The 17,111-nt window shown below is 38.9% G+C and overlaps 1 protein-coding gene across 1 annotated transcript in view; it reads right to left on the reverse strand.

The window, feature by feature from the left end:
* Positions 1–17,111, reverse strand: part of LOC126335351 (brefeldin A-inhibited guanine nucleotide-exchange protein 3) — a 295,547-nt gene that overhangs the window by 10,316 nt on the left and 268,120 nt on the right. The window contains exons 28-30 of the mRNA XM_049998536.1: positions 13,836–14,064; positions 11,523–11,806; positions 8,284–9,502 (exon numbers count right to left, since the gene is read on the reverse strand). Of these exons, the coding sequence (XP_049854493.1) occupies positions 8,284–9,502; positions 11,523–11,806; positions 13,836–14,064 (1,732 nt within the window). The remainder of the gene's footprint in view (positions 1–8,283; positions 9,503–11,522; positions 11,807–13,835; positions 14,065–17,111) is intronic.

Here is a 17,111-nt window from a genome sequence, read left to right on the forward strand (position 1 = left end):
GTACCATGAGAGACAGAGGGCTACACAAAGCAACACAGTAAGTTTGCTCAAAACAGGATCATTATGTAAAATGTAAGTTGAGGTAAGCACATGCTTGAAAAGATGTAAGAAACCCTCTTTCAGCTTAGTTTCTATGTGTTATAGTGAATCCACCAAAGGCACTCATGTGAGCAGAAAGATGCCACTTAGTTTGAGGTGCAAGTTCTTCTATTGTTGTATAAAATCTTCTAAATATAGTGTTTACATTTCCCTACTAAAGAGCTCAAAGGAGATGCCATGCATTTTGCTAGGAAATATACTGGGCCTCCTACATGGTTCACAATGAGGCAAACTGGAGCTCCTTCTTTATGTATCACTGGCAGGCCATCAAGTTATGGTGGAACTGCTGCTCAAGCTCTTTTTCAGATGGTCAGGAAACTGACTGGATTTGAGGAGCACATGTCTTTCATTGTACTGCATCCATTGGATCCTTCTAGAGACAACAACATGCTGAGTCCACCAGCAAATCCATCATATTGTCAAAATAAGATATTGCACATGGAAGGACAGCAGCAGTCCCCTCATCAGCAGGTAAAATTACTATTTCTGTGTCTTCTCGTAAAGATTGGAGTTATTTTCTTTCCTCTGCAGTGAAATTCTGCTTGAGTGCAAGCATCCTAGTTAAGGTTCTGCACGTCTCTTGTCTTGTTTGTTCAGCCGTCTCACTGAGAAGGTTCAACATACCCTGTTCAACAGCACTAATAAAATATTTGATAGGCAAAGTCTTTGGAGTGGTTGCAAAATTTAGTCCCTTTGCCAGCAATGCTATCACAGTATGACTCAGTAGTTTATTTGTGAAATTAAATACAGTGTGACTGTATGGTTTATCTTCTTACAATCAATGGTGTGTAATGCTGCGATGGAACTTGGAAGTTTGACACACCATGATCTGCTGCCACGGCTAGTCTGAATTAGACTACATATCAATGTTCACTCACTCCCAGGAATCCCTTTGACGGACATGAGATATTCAGATAAAGTGAGAGCAAGATTTTGGAGACTATATAATCCTCACCTCATATAATGGATTCTTTCTCACATCTGTGTCCTGCTAGCTCATTATTAAATCCTCTTAACAGCTCCAGAGTCTATATAGAGGCTAAAGTTGGCAAACATTGGTATAGGCTGCTGGTCAAAACATCACAATAAAAAATGTGAGAGAGCACAACAATCTATTTGATACAGAATTTATCGAACTCACTTATTCAGTTGACCATCTCCTCCCCATAGAGGCAACACATGTGCTCTTTGAGACTTTCCCAATGTAATAACTACCCTGCTTGAAATGCAGCCTGTTTCTCCGGAAAATGGCTCTGAGTACTGATGTCATCTATGATGATGTTATAGGTCTGCCACTTGCACCTATGCTTTTCTAGATTGCCAGTGCATAAAGTAGTAAGCTCCAACAACAATGCATCAATAGCAACTGAAGATGACAAGCAGCTGTCTTGTGGAAATATTGTGCAGTTTACACAACACCACCTGGCACAGTGTCTGTGAACCATTCAAGCAGCTATTACATCGGAAAAGTCTCAAACAACACTTTTAAAGAATGTTGTCACTCTTTGCACTATTTGCAAATCTTATCAAGGTCTGATTGGATATTTGTGCAGCTATCTGCAGACAGTACTCCATTACACATAACTGTACCATCTACAAAAAGTCTGAGGTTACTATTAAGCTTGTCAGCCAGGTCATTAATGTACACCAGAAGAACAAGAGTCCCAACACACTTCCCTGGAGCTGCCTGAAGTCCCTTCTACAGCTGTCAATGACTCTCCGTACAAGATAGTCCACACAATTCTAAGGATTGCGATGGCAGATAATTGCAAGAACTATCAACCAATCAGCAAACAGACCACGCCTTGCAGTTGCCAACAATAACAATATATAGAAGAATTTTCACAAATACTGATGACAGTCAGGCTAGCTTTAGAAAGGAAATGGTACTAGAGAGGCAGTTCTGACATTGCATATGATAATGGAAGCAAGACTTAAGAACTGTCAAGCTACCTGCATAAAATTTGTCAACATAGACAGTGTGTTCAAAACGTAAAAAGGGTATAAGATGTTTGAAATCCCTCAAAAAATATTTATACACTATACAGAAGAATGCATAATATATAATATGTAGGGGGTATAAGATGGAACAACAATAATGAAAAACAAAGAGAGAAGTGCTTGGGGTAAAAAGGGCAATTGGTTACGATGCAGTCTTTCTCCTCTGCTAGTGTAACTGAAGACATGATGCTTTGGGAGGCAATGAGAACTGTAGTTATATAAAAAAAATCAGTCTGAGGCACTTACTAATTTTTTATTCAGATAACTGATTTCAGCCTATAATATAAGTCATCTTCAGACTGAAACAAGAAAAGAGGTGACAGTAGAAAAATAACAGTACTGTAAAGAGCAGTTTATTAACATGGAGATTTTACAGTAGGAAGTGACCCAGTTGGTGACTTTTTTCATTGTTTGTCTTTTACTTGGATACTGAAGAAGCAATGAAGGCAATAAAAGGAAGTTTAAGAACTAGAATTAAAATTCACAGTGAAGCATATCAATGATTCAGTGTTGACGGGGCTATGCTCTGTGAAAGTGCAGAAGAATTACTTCATTGTTGAATGAAATGAACAGTCTACTGAGCACAGAATATGGGTTGGGAGTAAACCAAGAAAAACAAAAATACTGAGAGTCAACAGAAAGGAGACTAGCAATAAATTTTGCATCAAAACTGGGTACCATCTAATAGATGAAGTGAAGGAATCCTGCTACCTTGGAAGCAAAACAAATATTACGGATGATTCAAGTGGACTAAAGCAGGCAAAAAGGCTAACCCTTACCAGTCTTCCTGAACTTGAGGAAGAAACTGTTAAAACTGTACGTCCGGAGCATAGCACCATATGGGAGTGAATCATGGATTGTAAGGAAACAGTACACGAAGAGAACTGAAACATTCAAGATGTGGTGTTACTGATGGTGAAAATGATGTGGACTAAGGGAAGAAATGAGGAATCCTTTGAAGAACTGATAAGGAAAGAAATATGTAGAAAACACTGACTACAAGAGGAGACAAGATGGTTGGATGTGTGTTAAGACATAAGGTAATAATTTCCATAGTAATACAGGATGCTGTAGAGAGCAAAAATTTTAAGGGAAGACAAACACTGGAATATATGCAACAAATAACTGAAGAAACTGTGCATACAAGCTACTCTTGAGATACGGAGGTTGGTGCAGGAGAATGCATTGTGGCAAGCTATGGCAAACCAATCAGAAGATTGATGAAAAGGAAAAAAATCTTTCGTATATAAACAACACTGCTACATATTAAGCAAATTTCTTAGTTCACAGCAAAAACACTCCAATTCCTACTTTTCTTGGAAATGTATCCTGTTAACATATACCAGACAAATCAATTCAAACGAAGCATTGTTGTTTCTTGGCAGTTCCTTACAGTGTTATTAACAGTATTAGACAATGAACTAATTCTTCTTGTTCACTGGAATGAAATGTTTCCCATTAATGCACATCAAACAGATCAACTCAACCAAAGTACCGTGTTTTGGAAGCTGCTTGCAGTATCGTTAACATTGTTAGAAAATTAACTTCAAAGAGAAAGTCACAAAATGTCGTCCACCAAACATGCAGATGCATCAAAAAAAAGAACATGTAGGATCCACCAAGCTGTTAGTCAAGGGGGAGTTGTTCTACTTATCTGAATATCTGTGTGTGTCCAACAACTCATTGCTTGATGACAGAAATGCTGGTGCATAAAAATATATGGTGCAAGTTGCTTGAGACCCTTGAGTTTGACACTCACGTCTGCAAAAATGCTTTATTCTCCCAATTCTACAACTGAAGATTCCTGTTCACAGCTTAATAAATACCATGGTTCACTGCAAATGCACCACCATTCTTACAGTATACAGATATCAGTTATTCTTGTAGAAATAGATGTGTAGTCATGAGCATATTAAGCAAGCAGTAGTATAACTCCAGAAGCAGCAACTTTTTTCCACAGTACTAGTTTTTGTTTTAGTTCTAGTGTTGGTTTTGGCCTGTTGTTGTTGTGGTCTTCAGTCTGAAGACTGGTCTGATGCAGCTTTCCAGGCTACTCTACCCTGTGCAACCCTCTTCATCTCTAAATAACTACTACAACCTATATCCTTCTGAATCTGCTTTCTGAAGTCACTTCTTGATCTTCCTCCATCATGTTTACCCCCACACTAAATTAGTAATCTTTGATGTCTCACACTGTATCCTATCAACTGATCCATTCTTTTAGCCACAAATTTCTTGTTTCCCCCATCTATTCTGTACCTCCGCATTGGTTACAAGATCTATCCATTTAATCTTCAGCATTTTTCTGCAGTATCGCATTTCAAAAGCTACTATTCCCTTCTGTCTAAACTGTTTATCGTCTGCACATGGCTACACTCCAGACAAATATCTTAAGAAATGTCTTCCTATCACTTAAGTCTGTATTCAATGTTAACAAACATCTCTTCTTCAGAAACACTTTTCTTATCATTGCCAGTCTACATTTTATATCCTCCCTACTTCAGCTATCATCAGTTATTTTGCTGCCCAAATAGCAAAACCTATCTACTACTTTAGGTGACTTGTTTGCTAATCTAATTTATTCAGCATCACCCGATTTAATTTGACTTCATTCCATTATCCTTGTCATGTCCTGTTCATGTTTAACTTATAACCTCCTTTCAAGATGCTGTCCATTCCATTCAACTGCTCTTCCAAGTCTTCTGCTGTTTCTGACGGAATTACAGTGTCTTCAAGAAAGCTCAAAGTTTTTATTTCTTCTCCTTGAACTTTAATTCCAAGTCCAAATTTTTCTTTAGTTTCCTTTAATTCTTGCTCAATCCACAGATTTAATAAAATTGGGGACAGGTTACAATCCCATCTCACTCCCTTCTCAGCCACGTGCTTCCCTTTCATGCCCCTCAACTCTTATAACTGCTGCCTGGTTTCTATACTAGCTGTAAATAGCTGTAGCTTTAAATAGCCTTTCACCCCTGCTACTCTGGTACCGTGCGCTGCGGAATTTGAATCCGCAACAGACGTCATGGAAGTCGAAGACCCATAGATGTTGCTGCACCGTAAGCTGTGGTGGTGCGTGCCTCCTGGCCCGCTTTTAGTGTTGGGGTACCACAGTGGAACATGTGGTCCCAGCGGCCAATAGCGATGCCCCCGAGAGCGTACTTAAGTGCCGGCCACTCGCTCATCCAGTCAGTCTAATCTCACTTGCGTCGGTTTACACCTCGCTTGCGCTAGACTGTTTTCTTCCTGGTTCGTGTACGAGTTTGTTTCCTTGTGCCTCTGTTGTTCAGTCTTGTATTCATTCTGTCCTACGTTGGTTGTGTCTGTCCTTCTTTTCCGTTGTGTTGTTGTTCACGGGCATCTCCGCGGGTCCCGCCACGCCTTCTGTCGGTGCTACCCCACGACCGTCCTGGTCACAGTTACAACAGCTACCTTCAGAATTTCAATGAGAGCATTCCAGTCAATACTGTCAAAAGCTATCTCTAAGTCTTCAAATGCTATAAATGTAAATTTGCCTTTCCTTAACCTATCTTCTAAGATAAGTTGTAGGTTCAGTACAGCCTCGCGCATTCCTGCATTTCTCCAAAATCCAAACTTATCTTCCCTGAAGTGGGCTTCTACCAGTTTTTCCATTCTTCTGTAAAGAATGCTTGTTAGTATTTTGCATCCGTGATTACTAAACTGATAATTCGTTAATTTTAACAACTGTCAGCAACATCTTTATTTGTAATTAGAACTATCACATTCTTCTTGAAGTGGTTATTTCGCCTGTCTCACACACCATAAAAACCAGATGGAGTAGTTTCGTCATGGCTGGCTCTCCCAAGGATTCCTGTAGTTCTGACAGAATGTCGTCTATTCCAGGGGCCTTGTTTCAACTCTGGTCTTTCAGAGCTCTGTCAATTTCTTCTCACAGTATCATATCTCCAATCTCATCATCATCTACATCACCTTCCATTTCTAAAATATTCCCTTCAAGCTCACCTGCCTTGTATAGGCCCTCTACACACTCCTTCCATCTTTCAGCTTTCCCTTCTTTGCTTGAGCTTAGTTTTCCATCTGAGCTCCTCTTATTCATACAGCTGCTCCCCTTTACTCCAAAAGTCTCTTCAGTTTTTTTTGTACATGGTATCTACTTTCCCCCTAGTGAAATAGGTTTCTAAATACTTACACTTGTCTTCTAGCCATTCCTGTTTGTCCATTTTCAACTTCCTGTTGATCTCATTTTTTAGATGTTTGTATTCCCTCTTGCCTGCTTAATTTTTTCTATTTGAAATTTACTATCTCCTGTGTTCTACAATGATATCTACTAGGCCCTGTCTTTTTATCTATCTGATCCTCTGCTGCCTTCACTATTTCATATCTTAGAGCTACCCATTCTTCTTCTACTGCATTTCTTTCCTCAATATTTGTCAACTGTTCTGTAATTCTCTCCCTGAAACACTCTACAACATCTAGTTCTTTCAGGTTATCCAGATCCAATTTCTCAAAATTGCCACCTTTTTGCAGTTTCTTCAGTTTTAATCTACAGCTCATGACCAACAGATTGTGGTCAGAGTCCACATCTGCCCCTGGCAATGGCTCACAGTTTAAAACCTGGTTCCTAAATCTCTGTCTTACCACTACATAATCAATTTGAAACCTTCTGGCATTTTCAGGTCTCTTCCACGTACACAACCTTATTACATAATTTTTAAACCAAGTGTCAGCAATGATTAAATTACACTCTGCACAGAATACTACCAGGCAACTTACTCTTTCAATTATTTCCCCTAGCCCATATTCACCTACTATTTCTTCTTCTCTTCCTTTTCCTACTGTCGGATTCCTGTCCCCCATCACAGTTAAATTTTTGTCTCCCTTAACTATCTGAATAATTTCTTTTATCTGATCATATATGTCTCCAATCTCTTCATCATCTGCGGAGCTAGTTGGCATGTAAACTTGTACTATTATGGTAAGTTTGGGCTTCATGTATATCCTGGCTATGATAACATGTTCATAGTACCTTACCTGCATTCCTAGATTCTTATTCATTATCAAACCCATGTGACTTTGTATTTATAACCCTTTATTCACCTGGCCAAAACTCCTGCTCCTCATGCCACTGAACTTCATAAATTCCCACTACATCTAACTCCAACCTATCAATTTCAATTTTAAAATTTTCTAACCTACCTGCCTATTTATGAGATATAATATTCCACACTCTGATCTGCAGAACACCAGTTTTGTTTCTCCTGATGAGATTCTCCTGAGTGGTCCCCAACTGATGATCCATATGGGCAACAATTTTACCTCCATGATATTTTACCCAAGAGGATGCCATCATCATTTAAACATACAGTAGAGATACATGCTCTCAGGAAAAATTATGGCTGTAGTTTCCCCTTGTTTTCAGCCGTTGACAATGCCAGCACAGCAAGGCTGTATTGGTAGTTCTTACAAGGCCAGATCAGTCAATCGTCCAGACCCATGCAACTACTTACAGGGCTGCTCCCCCTCTTCAGGAACCACACATTTGTCTGTCCTCTCAACAGATACCCTAGTGTAGTGGCTGCACCTACGATACAGCTATCTGTATTACTGAGATATGCAGGCTACCCCAGCAACGGCAAAGTCCACAGTTCATTTGGGAGGGGGAGGGGAGGGGGGGGGGTTTGGCCCATTTAAACCAAAATTATATCAAAATTCAATTAAGGTTAATAAATAACACAGGTCTGAAATTAGTTTCTAAAATTATCTTTCTTTCTTAATGTATATCTTGCCTTGTTCCTTGTTTCTCAAGTTTCTCCTTCATGTCAGAGAACATATGGAACATTACTAATAAATGAAAAATATGTTGAAATTATTTAAAGTACAACATTCAAAAATGAAGACATATGAAATATGCACATCCAAGTAACAATTTTACAGGAAACAGATATTGAGACTCAATTTAAAAATATGAGTATTTCTGGAACTAAGGATAGAGAGAGAGAGAGAGAGAGAAGAAAAAAATCCCTTATTCACAAAACTAGACAAAGAAACATATTGCTTACCCATATTCTTGTGCTATACACTACATAACAGAGCAAATCAACTAATGACAACAACAAAAAGTAAATATTTGTGTGAACTGGAATTTTATTTCTTCTGAAATGGAATACAAGTTTGCTTCATTCTATTAAATAGTTTTTTGCTTACCCTGAAGAGGCTGCTTTGGCGCTGGCGTTCTATCTCAAGTGGCACCGGCTCACTGGGTGGTGGTGGCTCAAATGCAGTGTCAACCTGCCCCTGTGTAAGGAATGGATTTTTACGCTTGTCTGTATATGAAGTAGGCATGGTGTGCGCTTGTTTATGTTTTTTGTACTCCCCCATCAATCCCTCTATATCTTTCTCTGTTGCAACTTCATATACTGAATCATTCACAACCTCATGATTAGCTGAAAGTCCATCACACAGGACATTAGTATCAAGCCTCACTTCAGTATCACTATCACTTGACGAGGAGTAGCGACGTGCAAAATCAGCTAGAGCAAAAGGTTTACTTATGCTCACATGCTGTTCACTTTCAACTGATATTTCCTTGCACTCAGTTTCTTCCGAGACTGCAACTTGATCTGTGATATGAATGTTTTGATCGGGTTCATCTGTAGCTGAAAACTCATCATCAGCAGCCTCTGAAATATCATTTTCTAAATCTTTATTAATATTTTTATCTTCTGTTCTTACACATGACGAAACTTCTGTCTTTGCCTGGAAAGAGATAGCATCCTTCTCTTCATAGTTTGTTGTCATACTCTTACTCAGAGATTCCTTCCTCTTTATTTCAGGAAAATCATCTGGATGTGCTATAAGAAAAAATATTGGCTGATCAGAAATCTGATCAACAGCTGAATGCTGTCCATCTTTGTCAAGAACAACATCAACATATGTCTCACAGAGTTGATCAAAACTTTGACGTAATCTTTTCAAGAAGACTGACATATCGCCATAGTCATAATTAGTTTCTGCTCCTGGCTTCTGCATAATTCCTTCTGTTGATTTAGTGTTGCTGTTCCTTTCATCTTCCAGAATTAACTTGACCTTTTCTAGAGTAACTCCACTCTTCCACACTTCATGTAAGCACAAATCAAACAAAGTTACTACTTTCAATGTCCATGCTGCACCTGCTTGCCTATATAGATTGGCAGCTCGTTCAAGGTTAGCTACTTTCTGAACCAGAAATTTTAATCCAGGCCGTGAATCAAACTGTATTGCCCTGTCATATGAAACATCCAAACACAACAGAAGTGTTTGAATGTGAGCTGGCAGCATGTACTTCATAAGACCTGATAATTTTTGTTGCTCATTCTGTGACTTTGCTTGATTCCTGTCATCAGTAAGTTTAGCTGCAGGGCTATGTAGTAAAACATTGGCCAAACTGCAAGAGAGAAATGAATATAGTCAATAAGACATGGCAGTTACATACAAAATTGGTAGCAAAACTGAAATGGTCCCTATTTTCTAATTAAAATTAAAATTTATAACATAAATATTTAGAGATGTTGTACTAACAGATGGAACAGAATTGGTAGATTTTTAAATCTGCAGGGTGATTCTTATCAACACTCAAAAACCCCTGAAGTGACATAGATGATGTTAAGACAAATAATTTAATATCCAACACACGGAGTCACAAATGTCGAGAAATGACCCAAATGAGAAAAGTTAAACATGTGACATCACCGGATGACGAACCACGCCACACAGGCAGCAGTTGGGTTTGGGCATGAAGAGATGATTGAGCGTGCAATACCTGCATTTGAGCAAATGGTGCAAATTTTGAACACCTTTGTAAATGTGATCTGCTGTTAGTGTAGAAGTTACAAAATAATTGTCCTAGTAAAAGCTGCACTTATTTTGTGTTTCTTTCATTTCCTCTCTTCTTTTTTTCTTTACACACATTATTTAGTAAAGAAAATGTTGGCGATTTACTGGTGACAACACAATTGGGAAGCTTATACTCATTTACTTGTGATGCAATATGGTAATTTTTTGCTGTGCTATAATTTGCAATAAATCAGCAGAGACTGTAAGACTGGTAAATAAAACAATAAATCTTACCTCAATGTAAACATACAATTGTCTAACACAAGGACAAAAATACTGCCTGCTAGACGCAAGACTCAAACCCTGAGCCTCATGTTCTAAAGTTGCACACATGGGCATAGAGCCAACGGGAATACTTGACTAGGGTTGGGATGACTGAGGGTGACAGACCGATAGGCACAACCACTACACGTACGGCGACTACTTCATGTGGTGATGTTACACATTCAACATTTGTCATCCACTTTTGGGTTATTTCCTGAAATTTGCGACTGCACGTCTTATATTAAATTAATAGCCTTAGCGTCATATAAATTGCTTTTGGGGTTTTTAAACATTAATAAGAATCACTCTGTATACGTGAAGTAGGTCTACGTCCTTGAGAGACATTGAAGATGGGTGCCAGTGGTCACAAGGCAATGAATCAATGAAACTGGTTCACAACAATACATGATTCGAATTCAGAAACTAAACTGAAAACGTTATGATTTACATTTAACATTTAGTTTCATGTTTGAACTAAAAAATGAGCAACAGGAAATATACCAATACAATTTTCTAGTGTAAATAAAATAGAAAGAAACTTCCACATCTGCTTGTGTCTGTGTATGTGCGGATGGATATGTGTGTGTGTGTGTGTGCGCGAGTGTACACCTGTCCTTTTTTTCCCCTAAGGGAAGTCTTTCCGCTCCCGGGATTGGAATGACTACTTACCCTCTCCCTTAAAACCCACATCCTTTCATTCTTCCCTCTCCTTCCCTCTTTCCTGACGAAGCAACTGCCAGTTGCGAAAGCTCGTAATTCTGTGTGTATGTTTGTGTGTTTTGTTCATGTGCCTGTCTGCCGGCGCTTTCCCGCTTGGCAATTTTCTAGTGTGACACACATATGCACCAAGACGGTGCTATAAAGTGTTTCCTTCCTCCTATTTTTGTTTCTTTCCTCATGCCTGAACTTACAATGAAGTGACTGTATTTCACTTGAAAAAGAAGCTGACACACAAACTGAAAGAGTTTTTTCCATTTCACCTTTTGATTTCTATTCAATTTATGGCCCAAATCCCATTTATATTCTTATTCAGTTTTTCATTATTTCTGCTTTGTAATAATGAAATGCCAAAAATTAGCTTTTACAAAACACTCATAACATGTTTGCATTAGAGACATTAGTGAGCTGGCTCATATATAATGCAAGATATTTTCTATACCTAACATCTCATACTCATTACCTAGTCTAATAGTCTGGAAACTCAACACATCAAGAGTTTGTTGAAACTCATGATGAGTTTGCAGACTGATATCAACATGGCTGATCCAGTTACAAAGCTAAAAGTTTACAACATTTGTCACTGTCACCTGGGTATGATATGAGTGGTCCCTTCCAATAAAATGGTGCCAACAGTCTGCAGAAGCATTTGATGTGCCAGAAGTCCAACAACCAGATTCCGAAATGGTACACGCACAATGTACAGATCTGGATTCAAAGTGTGGCCTACATCTGGGGGATACAGAAGGAAGATGTAACTGCGTTCTTCCTCGTTATCAGATGCATTGGTAGACATATATTCAGACTGTGACTGGGGACTGCTTGGTTGATATCCTGTTTGCTGAAGATCACGTTGACCTTCCAACAAGAACACCTGTAATAATGAGTAGAAACAAACCAAATGAACATGATATAAACGATGAGAGTGAGAAAATTCAATCGTATACAATTTGAAACATATTTACTTAGGAAACTTCCAACAGATTTTCAAAGTAAAATATACATTTAAAAAAAAAGTGGTTGAGCAGGACTTGAATTCAGACCCTTGGCTTTTGCAGGACATGCTCATAACAACTGAGCTATCCTCCATGGCATAATCCACAGCTTTAATCTGCCGCTATCCCTCTCTTATTTATCCAAATTCCACTAAAGCTCTGCTGCAGACCTTGTGAGGAGAAAGGATATGACTGACAATAACGTAGCCACAGGCTAGAGGTTGTTTCAGGGATGAATCTTTGACTTTGCTTCAGAACACATGGTTACTTAACTCCCTGATAGATCACATTATACACAGATAGCTAAGCAAACAAAAATATTTTCTGTATAGGCAAGGGTTTTAGTTAAAGCCACTGTATCAAATACAATTTTAATTTTTCAGGATGTCATATAACATTGTGCAACCCATTAAAGAGTGTTACACTGTGTCTGTGCTGTATGAAATAAAAAAAAGGTTAATCTTATTATAGCACAAGGAAGAAAGTTAAATATAAAAAAACAGTAGCTGTGATTAAAATTGTAATAAAAAATGGAGAAACAAATAAAATTAAGGTCATGGTAGCCACAATATTAAATGAGTGACACTGATTTCATTACCATCATACAATGAGTTCTTATGTGAATGCCTATTTAAAACAGAAGAGCGAAATTTATTGCAGGCCACACAAAAGCAACATATCAATTATCAATTATTTATTATATTGCCACTACTGGCATTAATGACTTTCAGTAACTTTTTTCTGCTTCTGTGTATATTTAACATTCTGACCAACAACGAAGTTTAACACACTGGGCACCATAAATATTGTAGGTTAAGTTCCTGAAGAACATAAACACTTCTGTACAACCAAAAAAGCAAAAGTGTTGAGTTGACGATAGGCACCCATAAAGGAAATAAAACTTGTTAGCTTTTGGAGTTATTCTTTAACGAGCTGGAGAAAAATATAAACACACACACACACACACGCACAAGTGTGCGTGCCACACACACACACACACACACACACACACACACACACACACGCTTATGCTCCTATATGGTACTGGCTTGACTATCAGCACCAATGCTATTTTTTAGCAGGTGGACTGCTGGTTGTGGTGGCCACTGCCAAACTGTTGTCAAGAACAAAGTGGACCACCCAGTGGCACAACAGGCACCTGAACACAATATGCCCAATTTCAATGGCTATTTCACAATCCAAGCAATCTGGATCCTTCCTTACATCACGGGGTTCTCTCTCAGTTATGCAGATGGGGGTTATCCTTACAAAATATCGTGCACTCCCATAATCATTCTGGTCTCAATCTCAGGTAACCTGTAGTCCCCCCCACCCGCAGTTTCCCTTTCCTCCATCCTGGCACTCCATCCCAATTCATGTCCCCATGTCGCCTTCAGCTTCCGCTGCTTTTATATCTGCCACCCCTCCTTGCCACACTCCTAGTCAGCCCATCAGGCACCTTCCTCTGAGGTCACTAGAGAACCAACCCCAGTCCCTCTTTCTGCCTCTCTCACCCTCTACCCAACCTTCCTGACAAGAGTATCTCCACCACAAGAAAAACAGCACTGGCATTGTTCATCAAACATGTATGGGTATGGGCATAGGTGAGTGTGTGTATGGGGGGGGGGGGGGGGGGGGGAGGAGGTGGTTTAGTTAGTCAAAAGATAGCTCTGAAAGCTAGTAAGGTTTCTTATTTCTTACATGTGTGCCTGTTGACAACTGAATGTTTCTACTTTTCAATGAGTGTTCTCTTTTTAATCCAGAAATATTTACAACATTTGACACACTGTAATTTAAATCTATTAACATGAGTACACATTTGTTGTGTGTCACTATCACAGCCATTATTTCTGAACTGAACTACACCCTTTTTACTTTTGCTTCTGATCTTCATATCAGGTTCCTTACCTGTTGTGCAAGCTGTTTCAGCCTTTCACATTCTCGAACTGTACAATCTCTTCGAGCAGCCACTTTGACCTGCCCAATATCTCCATAAAAACAATGAGATCCTGGTCGGAATGCAACCATCAGCTGTTGCAGTGAGTGTAACGACACAGAACAGGCACGATGCAGTGCAACAGTTGCCACTTGCCACTGTGATGGAGTCATCACTGGCCCAGCACTCAGCACAACATGTCTACAGATATGGAAAACGAAGATTGTCTGAAATTAACATACTAAAGCTTCCTTAAGTATCTCAGCACAGCTATTAATAAGAGATAAAATGAAGACACATGCCTGGGGCAATAAGTTCTTCAATGTTATAATAATTAATTCAAAATTTTCATAAATGTTTATTACTCATGAATCACAGATAATAATTAACAATTTAATGCAATGAAACCTCTCTATTCATTATGTTTATGCATTTGTCTGTAGTAAATGAAAACGATTACTGCTCTTTATATTTTGTTTTCATTTCCAAATTCCCCACTAGTGACCATTTTTTCATGAACCACCAACATCCAAACTCATGAAAATTGCCCTGTGTTGTTTCTTTTTTAACACACTATTGCCTTCTTACTCAGCATACCAATATTTGTATTCACTATTAAATGGTGTAACAGCAAGTTTTGACACAAATCAGTATCAGAGGTAAAACAGTCACCCATGCTACAAGAACAACTTGCTTATCTATCAGAAAGTATTAGTTATGTAAATAAAATAGAAAGAAATTTCCACATGGGAAAAATATATTAAAAACAAAGACTTACCAAGCGCGAAAGTGCCGGTAGACAGGCACAATAAAATAACACACAAACACACACACACAAAATTACAAGCTTTCGCAACCGGCGGTTGCTTCGTCAGGAAAGAGGGAAGGAGAAGGAAAGATGAAAGGATGTGGGTTTTTTGCCTTTAAATACGGCTGCTTGTGTCTGTATATGTATGGATGGATATGTTGTGTGTGTGTGTGTGTGTGTGTGTGTGTGTGTGTGTGTGTGTGTGTGTGTGTGTGTGTGTGTGTGCGCGCGCGAGTATATACCTATCCTTTTTTCCCCCTAAGGTAAGTCTTTCCGCTCCCGGGATTGGAATGGCTCCTTACCCTCTCCCTTAAAACCCACATCCTTTCATCTTTCCTTCTCCTTCCCTCTTTCCTGCTGAAGCAACCGCCGGTTGCGAAAGCTCGTAATTTTGTGTGTGTGTTTGTGTGTTATTTTATTGTGCCTGTCTACCAGCACTTTCCCACTTGGTAAGTCTTGGAATCTTTGTTTAGAAAGTATTAGTTACGTATTCGAATAAGCAGAATTTTTTATTATAATTAAAAACTTATACAAGTCAAAGCAGACATTAATGCCAAAGAATCTTTTTTCCTATATGGGCATTACAGAAGGCACTGGACAGCCCTACCAGTCACCACACTTTCTCCACGAGTCTCTTCAGCTGCTGCAACTGTCATCTTGTTGCCACAAACCCCAGTACCCAGCAGAATGATACCTCTTTAATCTATTTTTCAAGGGACGAGATTATGTCCTCAATATTCTGAAAAAGCCTTTCTGCTGGGTGTATTGTGTGGATAGTGTGAAGCACACTCAGAGAAGCACTCTCAGTTTTTATCTTCCTTTGTTTCATGCCAGAAACATCAGGTACGAAATAGTAACGAATAGTCATGTGTGTTTAGTTATATGCACTATGAACCTCCTATCCTTTTCTGACTTCATACCCTGCAAATTACTCACACACAATTTTTTTTCTTACTGCTGCAAACTTTTATTACCCTTCTTATTTTTAATGCTGATGTTAATATTGTATGTAGTAAGGGTTTTAATTTTCTTGACATTGGTTCTCGATGTTTTCCCAGCGTCTCCCACACTACATCATCATCACTGACATATTTCTGGAGCTCAGTCTGCTCAAGTCAAAGATGATATTTTTTTTGCTCTTCAGTGGAGTTCAGATGAAGAAACGCATATGTGATACGTTAAAATTGTATGTTGGAACATTTTTAGTGTCAGATACTCGCTCCACCTCTCGTAACTTGTGAATGACATAGCAATAGTACGTGAGGCAGGGGAATGGGGTTCAAACTTAACAAACATGGGCAAAATATCAGAAGAATGGAACCCAGAATTGCCAACAACTACGCAAAGTGAATATCACCACATACTGGAGACACACCTGAGCCATCACACAGAAGGTCAACAAATTTAAGTACCTGGTGGAGTATTTAACAGGAACAAACAAGAGCAGTGAAGGGATAAAGTAAAAACAAAGAAGATGAAAGTGGCTACTGTACGACCAGGATGCTTGTAATGAAAATAACACTAATGCACACTAAGGCAACGACACTAAGAACACATAACGCATAACTATTAAAAAAGAAAAGAGAGAAATCCTTAGGAAAATGTCCTGCCCGAAAGGTAGAGGTAAAATATGGAAATGAAGATCAAGGGAAGAACTGTACCAAAGTTTGGCAACAGTATCGGAGTAAATTAGGCTCCAAAGTGCAAGATTTGCTGGACATTTAATCTTCATGGAGTTGGGTGAAAAGACCAGAAGAGTATGGGAGATAATGTTTAGATTGAAAGTAAAGACTGGCACAGCCTGTTGATAAACTGAAGAGTGAGCTGGTAATATCCCAATTACTCTCTATCTAGCCATATGTCAAGAAGCACCTATGAACTGTTTCACAAAGTTTCTGCATTGTACCTTTTTAATTTATGGTACAACAGCATGCGCACACATCTGGGAAGTGTTTATATTGTTTTGGACATGTCTGAAAGAACAGACAGCATCTTTGATCTTGTCACCTTTATAAGACAATTAATCAAAGGAATAATGGCATCAGCTGCTAGTAGGCATGAATTAAAACAACAGGGAAAGTTTGAAAATTTGTGACAGACCAGGAATCATACCCAGATTTTCCATTTCTAGTGAATGGCTGCTTTGACCACCTCGGCTATCTGGACACAGTCCCAACTGAACCAAATTCCCAACTTATTCACACACCACTGACATAGTGCCCATGCCCATTGCCTTCACTACTCGCAGCAGTCACTGATTCCCTTAGGAATTTTGGTTTGTTTGTGCATCTGCACTGAAAGTATCATAGGCCATCTTACCCTGTATGTACATTCTTTCAGATATGTCTGAAAGCACAGAAACCACATACATATAACCATGTATGGAAGAACAGACCCCCACTTATATATAAACAGTGCGAGATGGCCAATGATACTTTTG

The sequence above is a fragment of the Schistocerca gregaria genome, chromosome 2, assembly GCF_023897955.1.
Source record: "Schistocerca gregaria isolate iqSchGreg1 chromosome 2, iqSchGreg1.2, whole genome shotgun sequence".
In the NCBI taxonomy this organism is placed as follows: Eukaryota; Metazoa; Arthropoda; class Insecta; order Orthoptera; family Acrididae; genus Schistocerca; species Schistocerca gregaria.